Below are 12,668 nucleotides of genomic sequence, written 5' to 3'. Positions count from 1 at the left end.
TGGTTAAAGCCCTTTCCCTGCTGACTCTGTCCACCCCCTACTGGCCTGTGGTAAAACCTCACTACACTTCCTTTCAATTAATCTGTCTGAAAAGTGCTAAAGTGCCTCTTTCTAAAAAAAAAGGCATAACCCATGCAACTTAAATTGCTGTGCGTTGCACAACCGTGGACCATGAAACAACAGTAAAAGGATGCAGTAAGTCACAATACATTTAATTAAAATCGTGACAATTCAGTAGTTAGAGTTAGAGTTTTGGTATATTGTTTAGATTCTTTGTAAGAATAAAGCCATTATACAGCTTTAGTGGAGTGATTGTGCTCGGTTATCCTTTGTGGCCCAAAACCTAATTTTGGTTCAGCAAAATATGAAAAAGTAAAGTATGTTTGTATATTAACAATATCCATCTATAAATATACGGTAGGTATAAAGTCAAATGAGAAACGAGTGGCCATGTGATAGCAGTTAATATATCTTTTATGGAGGGAATGTAAGTTGTCTCTCACCTGCTAGCCTCTCCTCAGCTTTGTGAGTGTCCACAGGTTTGGCCGGTTGCTCTTTGGAGGAAGAAGGGAGCCCGTCTGCTGGTCTACTCTCTCCTGGTCTTGGGTTGCTGCCGCTTGGGGACTTCAGTGCCTTTGTTGGGGACCTAGCGGGGGACTTGCTTGGGGCTGCTGTGGTCGTGGTTTCAACAGTGGATGGCTTCTTGCTGAGCTGAAGGCCGCTGGTGAACTTTTCATGCTATCGGAAGGTGAAGAGCAGAAAGGTATTTAGCGGTTTAGCAGTATTATTTAACTATGTGTTGCGGTAAATACGTATATTTTACTGTATGTGTTTGTGTCATTACCTTTAGAGCCTCTTCAGGCACAGTGAGCTCCCCCCTCACCACCGTGAACAGGTTGGTATGTGAAACTGACATGTTAAGGGAACATTGGCCACAATAGAACATAGTAACATTTTAAACCCAGTAATGCATCATCAAACAGTAGAGTAAGTTGGCATCTTGGTAATAATATATATAATAACATCAAGGTGTTGAAATTTGGTAGGCTTTGCTGCTTAATATGTCTGTGGAATTGTGAGAGGGGCTGAAGAGGCTAACAGATCGAAAAAGTGAAAGGATATCATATCCAAACCTCAGCTTGTCCTCCAACTTCAGAGTGATGTACATCTGCTCCTGAATGCGCACATCGTTCACAAAGGTCTGCAGAAGGAAAGAAAGGCAGGACAAAAAACAAGAATTGCCATAATATTTAGTATTACTATGAGTAATAATATGCATTAAGTCCACAGTTAAATCAGCTAATCAGTCTGCACAGCTAGAAGTTAAGCCCCAAGCCTGACAATGCATGTCTCTCCCTTTACCTCCTCCTTTCTGCCACTCTGACTCCCCCTTTCACCTCCTCCTTCTGCTGTGCAGCAGTGAGTAATCAGGTTCCACTGAACTGCAAATTAAATTATATTATACAGGCACTGCTGTTGTAATAAAACATACCGTCCTGCTCTTTAGTAAGATGAGCTCACGTCAGCTTTACGAAGCAGAAATGAGACACCTCCAGTAAGACGTTCATGGGTAAAACTGATCAAACACAGCTTTTCAATCAGTATTGTGGCAAATCTGTTTACATCCACTGACTCAGCAGAAGAAAAATTCCTCCTCAACCAAAGAAGCTGGACGACTAACAACACAGCAGGAAGTGACTCTGACTTCCTGTCTGATAGCTGGAGAGGATGTGAGGCTCTGGCCGGGTGCTAATCACAACACATGACTAACTGCATCTGGCAACTGTAAGCAGCTTTTACGGAAATATAATGTTAAAGTGAAACGTTAGCTGTGTCTTAACAAAGTTCATTTGTTTTTCTAAGGTTTATGGTACAGAATTCTTTTTCTTTTTTTTTTCTTTACAATTGTTGTCAGAAACCACATTTTCCAAAATCAGGAGAAAACAGTCAGTGATATTCATCTCAAAGTGGAGTTGGCCTTGTCCTTTGTTTACACTTGGATCACAGATTGTAATTTGCATAATTAGAATTTGATCCCGACTGCCCTCAGTCCTGATACAAATCTCTTGTGACACTGAGATTGATTAGCAGCGGTAAAATCGAAGGTCCTATTGACCACTAAATAAAACCAGTTAACCTCTAACCCTTCAGGACCCCCAACGTCTTTCATTGTTTTCCTCTGTATCTCTTCATATCTATCTTTGCGGCCCTTCTCCCTTCACTCCTCCTCCAGCCGGTTGAACTCCTTCTCTATCTTAGTTCTCTCTGCTCCTTTCACCTTTGTCCCAACCGCTTTCCATGTTGCATATTTCTGTTTGTGAACTCACCCCGTTGAGGCTGCCCAGGTCCTTGACCTTGTGTTCGTCTGCGCCGGCCTCGTAGTTGATGACCGCGTGCTGCTTGTCCACGCTGCGGGACTACGAATAAAAACACGCACAAAAGACAGAGCATTAATCCGGTGGTAACTCCTCCTCTAAAACGTCTTCAGGTAAAGGCACCTGTGCTGAGGCCGGACTGCAGAGAGTGGAAGCTGGACCGCGAGCTGCAGAATAACATCCGTTTCTTACAAAGCTCACTAGAGGGCTGTGTGTGACCGGAGCAGACTGTGCTACGCTACAGCTTTGTGGAGGTATGAGCATCCAGAGGCAACATCTATGACAGCAACCCTCAATGTCACTACGGCTGTACACACACACACACACACACACACACAAGGAGAACAGTTGAGCGATGCGGGACTGCAGGTGAAGGTAATGATTATCTTCATTGTTTTGAGGATAACTTTTGGCCGACACCAACTGTGCGACCTTCTGTATGGGGAATTTTTAACAAATGGAATCACAAATATCCCCCCTGTGTATAAATATCAGAGACGTTCAAAGCATATGAAAATGCATTGACATTGACTGGTGAGAAAATGTGCTGCAGTCTCCAAATGTCTGTTGGCGCGCCCTTCAGATAAGGCACACCATAAAATGCGAAAAACAAATGACACCTTGTTCCGAAACTGTTTGCTTTCATTTATGATTCAAAAGTTGGTGGTGTGTGCTGCAAAACTCCATCGCGCTAAAGCAAAAAAAGTCATGGGAAGTAATGCAAAAGGAAAGGAACCTCATAGGGCCGAGCCTCCAACAGATTACCTGAGTGTGATTAGTCTCGATCAAACAGGATAGAAAGTGACTGAGCTGCTTGTTGTACCTGGCGCCACAGGACGGACTCACGCTGTTACACACAGATACACTGCTGACCAACTGAACATGTGCCAAAGCAAAAGACAATACAGATGTGGAGAAGCTCAGTTGGGCTCATTTTGTGCATTGAGGGAGAGAGGAGACAAAAACGGAAGAGGGAGGGATAAAGACGTGAGTCGAATCTGATTCATCAAGGAAAGAAGAAACACACACACACACACACACACACACACAACAACGTACACAAACACACACTGCCGTTTGTTAAGCTAAGAGTTAGAGGGAATCGTTCTGAAAGACAGAAATGGTGTTAATAGCCTCACTGACCATTTAATGACTCAGGCTGAAATCATGGAAACTGTGTTCATGTATTTCTTGCACAACTTCCCCTTTTCAATAAAGTAAGAAGCTGGACCTGATCATGAGCTGTAGTGACAGAGTGACAACTCGGTCATACATTTCATATTTGATATTCTGTGAGTGTTCGTTTTTTCTACTGAGGACAAGTCGCCCTTTAACGTTTAGCCGTGTGATCGGGCTCGCTGAAGCAGTCACATGGATGGAATGGATGGAAGATTTGCCTTATCTTTTTATCATTCCAGAGACATCACAAGGGTAGAAATACAGTCACACATACAGACGTAGGCAAGAGCAGTAGACAGAGACTTGTGAGAGGAAGAAAGATCTCTTAAATCTCTACTTGCTTCAGTATTACTTCTCCCATAAAGTTCCCTCATCACAGAGCTGGACTGTGAGAGGATTTAGGTCAGCAGGGAAACTACTACAAACTCAGCAATCAGCCCACTGAAAGGTCAACTGAAGACACAGTGCTGCTACTAAATGGTAATATAAATAAAGTACTATTTCTCAATTGAAAGGCTATTCATCACCGAAAGGTTATAAAGATGTTTTGCTAAAATCTCAGGAAAGATTTAAAAAACTCAAAAAAAAAGAAAATTGAATAAAAAATGTTTCATATTATTCAACAGTAAAAATAAACCCTATAATGACAAAAAAAATAAGATGATGATGTACCCTGTTTTATATATATTGGCCTTGGGAAGTATGCAGCGCTACAATTTTAAAAGAGACCACAATGAGGGTTTTACACGTGATTAGCTTGAGCTCCAAAACTTGATAACGTGATAAAAATACATAGGATGGAATGTGGTAATATTAAAAAAACTGCTAATGGGATTTCATGAAACAGATGCTAACTTCCACCAACACAGTTAAAATGACTGACCATCAGTGGGAGTCCATGCACTGGTACCAGTAAAACCTCTGTCAAACATAGTGTCATAACAGAGCCTGCTGCCATGGATGCATCCTCTACACACTACAACACCCTCAGATAAGCTCCAACTTCGGAGGAATCTGCCCCACTTTCTATTAATAGTGCAGTGACCAGAGGTACTCATGAGCAAACACACACATGGTCTCCCTGGATGTACGCGCAGCTGCCTCGACACCACCACAAACACACCAACACACACACAATATGACAACAGATAAACATGCTACTGCAATAGCAACGGCGTGAGCATTGAGGGCTCAGAGTAAACAGTCAGCTTGTGCTGTGAGGTCAGCAGGTTATTTATACCACTGAGAGGCCCCTCACATGACTGTCAGGCTTTGTGTGTTATCTTGTTATTATCATATTATCTTCGAACCGAGTAATTTACCCAGACCTAAACTGCAGTTGGAATGAAGAATAAAGAAACCAATTTCCACATTAAGAGAGAGTGAAAAATATCCCATTGTGGTTCATTTAAGCTGCTGTGAGTGGAGAAATAAAGTGCTCCCCCACCTGTAGCATGAGCTCACAGTCATCCCGGCCGACAAAGATCATTTCCCGGGGGAGTCGGTGGCGAGTGCCCCCACTGCTCACCAGGAACCACGAGGTCACACTCATCTCTGCAGCCCTGCTGCCGCCTCGCAGCAGTAAGTCAGCGGATCTGCAGTTCGATAAACAGTTCTGTTAATTCATCTTCGGTATCAGAATGCAAATGGCTCTGCGTGCATCCTCCAAACAAACGCACATCTACTGAAACAGTTCAATGAATAAAAATGTTCAAGAACAGCAGGAACACTTGTTTAGTGGAGCCCATTATATTCAGTTACACACAGTGCTGCTTAAAAACAAACGGAGATAAGTGGGGAAAAAAACATGTGAGCAAGTATCAAGTATCTAAAGATTATTTATGTGCTCATTGTACTCCTCCCAGTGCTGTTCCATTTGTCGAGTCAAACTTTCAATAGGCTAAAGTTAATTAAATAATAGTATTTGTAGAAGAGCTTTTCTTTTTTCTTTGCCAATATGGCAGAAATATGGCAAACCAATGCAATATACACGGAGGTAAGTTGTTTTAAACAATAAACATAAAGTAGTGAGTTTTATTACACACCTGTGGTCTGGGTAGCTCACTGCCAATCAACTGCTGGCAACACAACACGACTAAGCCATCCTGGGGAAGGAGAAGAAAGGAAAAAACATCTATTAGCCCTTTTTTTCTTCTTTTTTTATTTTTACTCACAAAAGCAGGCAAAGACGTCGAAGGCATTTTTTTGCAACAGGACACATAAATGTATTAAATAATATGTGATACAGAGGTATTATAGACAGTGTAGACGTGTGAAGAAAACACTACATCTTGCTTTATTTTGCTGAGTAGGCGGTATTGCAATGTGATGCTTCACTGTCTACTCCTGGAAATGAACAGTGAGTCAACCAGTGAGACGCGTCCTCTCTCTCCCCCTGTCTCTCGGTCGGCCCTGATCATTGCCAGATGTTGGAGGAGGAAGTGATGTAGGAATGTTGGCTGGCCTCCCCAACAGGACATTTACTGTTTACCGCCTCCTCCCTCCGCTCTCTTACAGATGAGCTGGAAAGGAGGTCAAAGCCGCGCAGCCACGGCGACTTTCATACTGCTCACGCTTGAATGAAAAACAGATTAAGCACAAATAATTCATGGACTTGCTATGGAATTAGAGTTGTTTTGATGAGTCACTGGCTGTAAACAGCCAAAAGCACCTTTTCTTAATTTAATTTTTCAGTGGAGCCTCTTTGAATCAAGTGGAGAATCCGTTTTTAAAGCAGTCGAATACAGAGGTTTGGGCAATTTCAATGCGGTCCATAATTATTTATTACCATATCAAACATAACATAAAAAGCTTTCCATGGCAAATTAAAGCGGCACTAAAATAACAGGATCTCTGCGGTGTGTAAAACGTGCCAAGAAAAGCCAATCACAGAGAGGGAATTAAAGATTATTGAGCTAAGCTTTTGCTCAGTTGACCTCATAAGTACTTGCTATACCAACTCAATAATCCTTTGGGTAAAACTTTAAATCAACTACACACCTCTGACAGCACGAAGCTCTTTGGGGATGTGACTGTAAAGCAACTGCTGTCACTGATGTAAAAGGGATCCGATTTCATCACAGTAACAGCTATGAATGTCCAATCATTTTATGTGATATGTGAAAAATGTAATGAGGACATTCAAGACGGCTGCTAAGTACCCGGGTACAAGCAATGTGCTGCAGCATGCTGTCATAGATGAAGTGTGTTTTGGACACATCTTCATAACTGTCTCAAGCTCATTGACAATTGCTGTGTCAAAACGAAGCACAGGTATTGTGTTTTAGATATGACACTGGAGCGCCACACTAGGAACACATCATGGGAGAAAGCCAACGATTAACAACAGCAGCATCGTCGTTACAGTATAATTATGTGTGGTCTCTCGTCCCCACGGCAACCAAAGCATCCCGATAACCACGGGAATGCGCCGTTACCAGAACAAACCGGCCCGTGTGGTGCCGTTAAAAAAAACCTTCCCGCTGTCACACGCGAAAGACGTTGCACGGCTGGAGGAATGCAGCGGTGGGTCTGACGAAGCAGATGCTCTGCTGTACACGTGCTCCTTGCGGTTCTGATGTTAAGTGGTGAGCTCAGCTAACATATAAAAATACTTATGAGGTGGATGGAATTTAAATTGTGGGGTATGATAAAAATAATAAATCACCAGCATACGCATTGAGTGTGGATAATAGAGAAAAAGAAAAAAACGTAATAATTTAACAGAAAAATAATCAGCTATCCACAATTTTCCAGCTCAATGTCAAGTATTCTCCGTTTCTTTTTCTTTGTTTTTAACAGTAAATTCTGTACCGCTTTGGTCAGAAAGAGGAAATTTGGACGCAACATCATGGGTTCTGTAAAATTCCAATTCCCATCTTTATTTCTCATCTGTAAATTAAAAAATGTTCTTAAATCTCACATTTAAAAGGTAAAGCAGGAAGAGTTGCAATGTTTCTTTCTTGGTGGCAAAAAAAACTCCTTTCCCCAACGGCCATCCATGTAATCATTGTATGCATCATGCGTCTGATGTTGATTTGATGACAATACATCGACTACCGCGAGGCGGCTGATTCACAGCTGGAGAAAAAAACACTGACAATGGTGGAGGGTTTGAAGCAAATTAGAATGAGCACTGCTATTGATAATCGTTATATGACAAACCATTCAGCCATTAGAAATAAGTGTGGTGATTACAAACGCACTGCTGGATAATCTGGTCAATTAGCTGTTAAATGCTACTACATCTTTCTGTTCTCTAGCACAACGTTTTATCGGAAAACATCTGTCATTCCAACAATTCATATCTTTTCCCTCCACTCTGGACCAGCCAATCACAGGCGATGTCTGAAAGGGAACAGGAAGTGGAGTAGATGAGCGCTGCACGCCGCTTTCTCTCATCCCTCACTGTGTTTATTTGCTGCGACACACGGCTGCTGCTCTCCACAAAGCCTCCGGCTGCAGAGTGTATCCCGGGATGATGCGACGCCACTGCTCATCTGCCTAAACTACCGGACCTGAACGCCGACTCAGAGGGCATCACGCGCTGACAGCTGCTCTGCGCGCACACACACACACACACATTTACATACAGTCGGGAAGGCAGAGAGAGAGAGAGACGGGCTCACCAGTCCACATTTCCATGTGGTGTCATGATGGGAGACAAGCGTAAGGGTGTGGTTGTCGGCCCACGTTGAAAAACAGCTTCATCTCAGTGTAGCCGCACTCAAACATACCAGCATGTGGATAATAAAACCAACGGGTGAAGTCAAAGCCATGCCAGGCCACGCTCCGAGTGACAAAAGAAATGTATTCTTATAGGTCATATTTCACTACTATTATTAATATTTTGCTACTTACTTTTAAATCAAAACGGTGAGTTTTGACAGACAGGAGGCGATGCTTTTAATGTTTACAACAGCAGCAGAAGCTGCTATAGAAGCTGCTGTTCTGATATAAATAGCTCGCTGTAGTTACAAGGGCTCGTGAAGTGATCGCTGAGTTACATTTTATCTAACTAACCTCTAATGAGAACAAAATTGGAGGGAAATATTGCGATGCTTATTCACTGCAAAGTGACAGCTTGAAACTAAACATGTTGCCAGATTGACGACTTGTGTGGGTTAACACCTCATGCATCACCTAAAATGACATGAATAATATAATCAATATTGCAGCTTTGCAACAATGGAAACAAAGAGAAAAAAAGGGTATGTGGTGCAGGACGGCACCTCAAAAGGTGCCAGTAAAAGCAATAGAAGGAAAGCACAAGGAAGGTCAAGACAAATGGGAAAGCAGCAGCGTATTCCCTTGAAAACGCTGATATAAAAGGTCATTAAATCAATAAGTGATAGATAAGGGAGACTGGTTTCGCAACCCTCGAGGTGTTCTGGGAGAAAGGAAGCCTCCAGAGCCCCGAGGGTATGAAGAACAAACCAGGCAACCAGTGGACCAACGGACAGACAGACAAAAGACACATTTACAGACATCTAAGAGGGCTGTTCCTCTCTAAACCTCCAACAGGAAGACACACCGGGCTTTTTGTACGATGGCTGGATTTACCAAACCTGTGTGTGTAGCATGTATGAAACGTTCTCGGCCCAAAACGAGAGGCGACAAAGGAGCCCGCTGCGGCGATATCAGTGTTTAAGTCTTTAATTCACTTTGGCGGTAGGATGGAGTTGGCCTACTTTACCTCCCCTCACAGACGAACAATAGACAGCCGCGAGCAAAACAACCACAAGGCGACCCCACATTACATTAAAGAAATGCTCGTGTACAACTGGACGTGTAGACGTAGTAGAACCACGTAGCAGGTGATCAGCTCGTGTGTATCACACACAAAGTGATGAATGCCATCATTTCCCCTTATGGCGTCATCCTTTCCCCACTACGCGTCTGCAAATCGGAATCCTGCATTTGGAGTAAGATTATATGTACAAAATGTAATTGAAAAATGCAACGAAGAAAAAAAAAAAAGGGTTCATGCTATTGAACATTTTGATTAGTTCTTAATTCAAGCAGCCAGATAAATAAAACACATGAGCATTAACCTCAGCACCACGCAGGGAGATAATTCATCATTACGGTGTCAGAATAGCACTTAGTGGGCATGTGTGGCTTTCTGTGCGTCACCGTGGCTTATCAATTCATCCTGTGTGTGTGTGTGTGGGGGGGGGTAAATGTCCCATGCAGCAGAAAAGACCATATGGTGCAGAAAGGCAGCCGTGCGCGTCACATGGGCAGTTGGAGAGAGGAACAAACAAACACACATTTAGCTTTATTGTTATCGGCGTGCACGCCGCTGGCCATAAGACACGGACCGGCCACATGCCTGCCGACCCTCGTGGTCCACGCAGCCTACAGACCTACATTTAGACAATTTGTTGTCCCCCAGGTGGAAATAACCAGGTGGCATGTATTAAAAACAAGCCTTCCAGCATTATCTGAGAGAGTAAAGTTATTGTTCTGGTGGAGTCTTACGAGGGTGTACTGATAAAGAGAGAATAGGAAATGTTATTAATAATCCATGAGACTTAATGAAGCACTTGGCCTGCAGCAGAGTCATTTTTGGTGCATCAAATTCTTTCTCCGAAGCGTGTGTTCCCAACATTCTTCATCAAATATGATGAAAAGCATCTGGAGGCAGCTCTCTGTGCCGTAAACTAATAAGCAAACCACATTTTCAATTTCAAAATGTTGGAGCAATTCATATTTTAATAGAGCAGAGTTGATTAACGCGTGGGTCCACAGCTAACATTCTCTAACATTGTAAGCTCCTGCGACGTGTTTAATAAGTTTAGTACTTTTCTTTGCTGTATATGGTAGACAATTAAAACATTTTGAGAGTTTTGGAACGTTGGTCAGACCAAAAAACACAATCTGAATGAATACATCACCTTGGCCATAACGGAATCATGGCGGCCATATTCATGCCTTTTTTTTTCACAGTTCACGGAAAAGATAATTCTCTGACAAATCCATAGAAAACAGATTCCAAAGCCCTTTATTAGAACACACCTTCAACTCAGATGTGTTGAATAGTTATATTAAATATTCTCAATAAAACCCCAAAGTTATCCCCACTGGGTTATTCATCTTACTCTCTGCTACGTTATTGTCATGTGAATAAATAACTGCATTGGGCCCAAAGAAGAAGCCCGGGCACAGTGTGTCGGGTTTACTGCTGCGTGGCCCCTGCTGCTCAGATAATGACTGACCAACAGGAACATTAGTATTTGACCAAACCCTGCCAGGTTGAGCATTTAAGCTGCCCACAGCGATAGCCTCAGCTGCAAATCACCGTTAGCATAACAGGGAGGAGACGGAAACTCAAGATACGGGATCAATATCTGCAGGGGAAACAGAAGGGAGTGTGTCCCACCCCAAAACAGATGTGAAGGTCACTCTGTTTTATTATTCATTTTGAGGAGTTATAAGCGGAGAAAAACGCCTGATCCGCCCTTGCTGGTCCATAACATGGGAGAGGCCGATCTCCTACGCGTATGAATCGCTTCGGCCATTTGTCTTGTTTTCTTCACAGACTTTTCCATTCGCCTCCCTCGTTTCTCTGACTCGGCACACGAGTGTCTGCTTCGGCAGGCGAAGCCATCCGACTCTCATAACGCTTTTAAAGTGCACTGCTATTTTTAGTCAAAGTCTTCCTCGTATAAAAATACTTTAAAAGTTGAAGAGAACAGAATACATTCAAATATTGTAGTTCCAGACTGGATTGTTTTCAGTCACAAATAAAACTCCCTCACCGCTGAGGTAAAGTGAACTCACTTCCTAAACTTCCTACAACACACAATGGCCACGGGGAGGACGGACGAGACTTCAGAACCAACTGTGGACAGAAAATGGGCTCATATTACTGGAGGAGACGCTTACAAATACTACACAACGCTTACTGGGGCAGAATCAGAATACTGAGCGGGAAACACATTTAAAGTCATTCAGGGAGGATGAAGGGAGGATTAAATTAATTAACTTATTATTCTGCTCATTGTTAAAAGTCAACTTATTATCACCATCAGAATTGACCCATGGTGATCGCAGGACATTTCCACAGAAGTTTTTCCACAGAAGAAAAGTCCGGTTGCACCATTTCTATGCGTCCGTCCTGTGACACTGACACAGATTTTAAAAAAACGCATCTTCCTGTGGAGACGGCCCGCCTGCTTGCAACCACACATGCGGGGAAATGCAGGGAAGGAAATGAGGAAAGGCAAGGAAAGGACAGGAAAGGAGGAAAGGAAAGGAAAGGGAAGGAAAGGAGCAACACCGGGCTGGATGGTATCATCTGCACAGTCTGGCACATACTAAAAAAAATGGAATTCTTGCAGCCTCAGGAGGAGGAGACTGAGGAGACTCTGCAGTGTGCAGCCTTCAGCTCCACAGCCTCCGGAGGACACATCGCTCGAGTGGGAGAATAGTGGAAGTGTGTTTTAAGCGCTAAGTCTGCACTGCTTACCCAACACCATGAAATACAATTAATAAAAATAATCATTATAATAAAAATAAAGCTGCCGCTTTTCAAATATTTTGAACGGTGCAACTTTGGAACTTGCCCTTCAGCTTCTAGCACATTAACTGAACCCACCACTGACTCTGTTACCGGATGCGTGAGACGTTCGCAGTAAGGACACCGTAACGCATTTGTAGCGCATCCTTTGCCCACGTTTCACCGGTTGTGTGATGGTGACAGCAACAGCCAAACACAAAGAGAGCGGATGCAAGTAGGCCAGCTACATCTGCCCCACGAAAACAAAGCCTCCACACACAAGAAGAGGAGGGGGAGGAGGAGGAGGAGGAGGAGGAGGAGGAGGGTCCGATTTCGGGGAAAACACTCTGAAGCTACAATACGTATGGAAGTCGGCCTGCGTACGGGTGTGAATAACAGCGTTCGGACGGTGTAAACACCGCGAGAGGAGACCGCGGCCGGGAGCGTGAGATGGACACAAAGCGCGTCCCGCCTCGCCGGCCTGCGCGCGGACACGGCGTCTAAAAAACACGGCGGGCCGCCCGGGCTGTGACAAATACCGGTAATAACAGGGCAAAGCACGCAGGGTGGCGGCTGGTTCCCAGAGGCAGCACAGAGGCTGAGCGCGTCCA

The 12,668-nt window shown here is 43.6% G+C and overlaps 1 protein-coding gene across 11 annotated transcripts in view; it reads right to left on the bottom strand.

Annotated features, from left to right (window-relative positions):
* Nucleotides 1-12,668, bottom strand: part of cep170aa (centrosomal protein 170Aa) — a 32,393-nt gene that overhangs the window by 18,686 nt on the left and 1,039 nt on the right. For all 11 annotated transcript variants that reach the window (XM_078104978.1, XM_040178714.2, XM_040178718.2 and 8 more), the window contains exons 2-7: nucleotides 5,600-5,659; nucleotides 5,002-5,149; nucleotides 2,328-2,417; nucleotides 1,123-1,201; nucleotides 845-903; nucleotides 504-738 (exon numbers count right to left, since the gene is read on the bottom strand). In XM_078104978.1, coding sequence (XP_077961104.1) covers nucleotides 504-738; nucleotides 845-903; nucleotides 1,123-1,201; nucleotides 2,328-2,417; nucleotides 5,002-5,106 — 568 coding nt within the window. In that variant the 5' untranslated portion in view covers nucleotides 5,107-5,149; nucleotides 5,600-5,659. The remainder of the gene's footprint in view (nucleotides 1-503; nucleotides 739-844; nucleotides 904-1,122; nucleotides 1,202-2,327; nucleotides 2,418-5,001; nucleotides 5,150-5,599; nucleotides 5,660-12,668) is intronic.

The sequence above is a fragment of the Gasterosteus aculeatus genome, chromosome 6 (genome assembly GCF_964276395.1).
Source record: "Gasterosteus aculeatus chromosome 6, fGasAcu3.hap1.1, whole genome shotgun sequence".
In the NCBI taxonomy this organism is placed as follows: domain Eukaryota; kingdom Metazoa; phylum Chordata; class Actinopteri; order Perciformes; family Gasterosteidae; genus Gasterosteus; species Gasterosteus aculeatus.
This window is presented reverse-complemented; position numbering and strand designations above follow the sequence as displayed.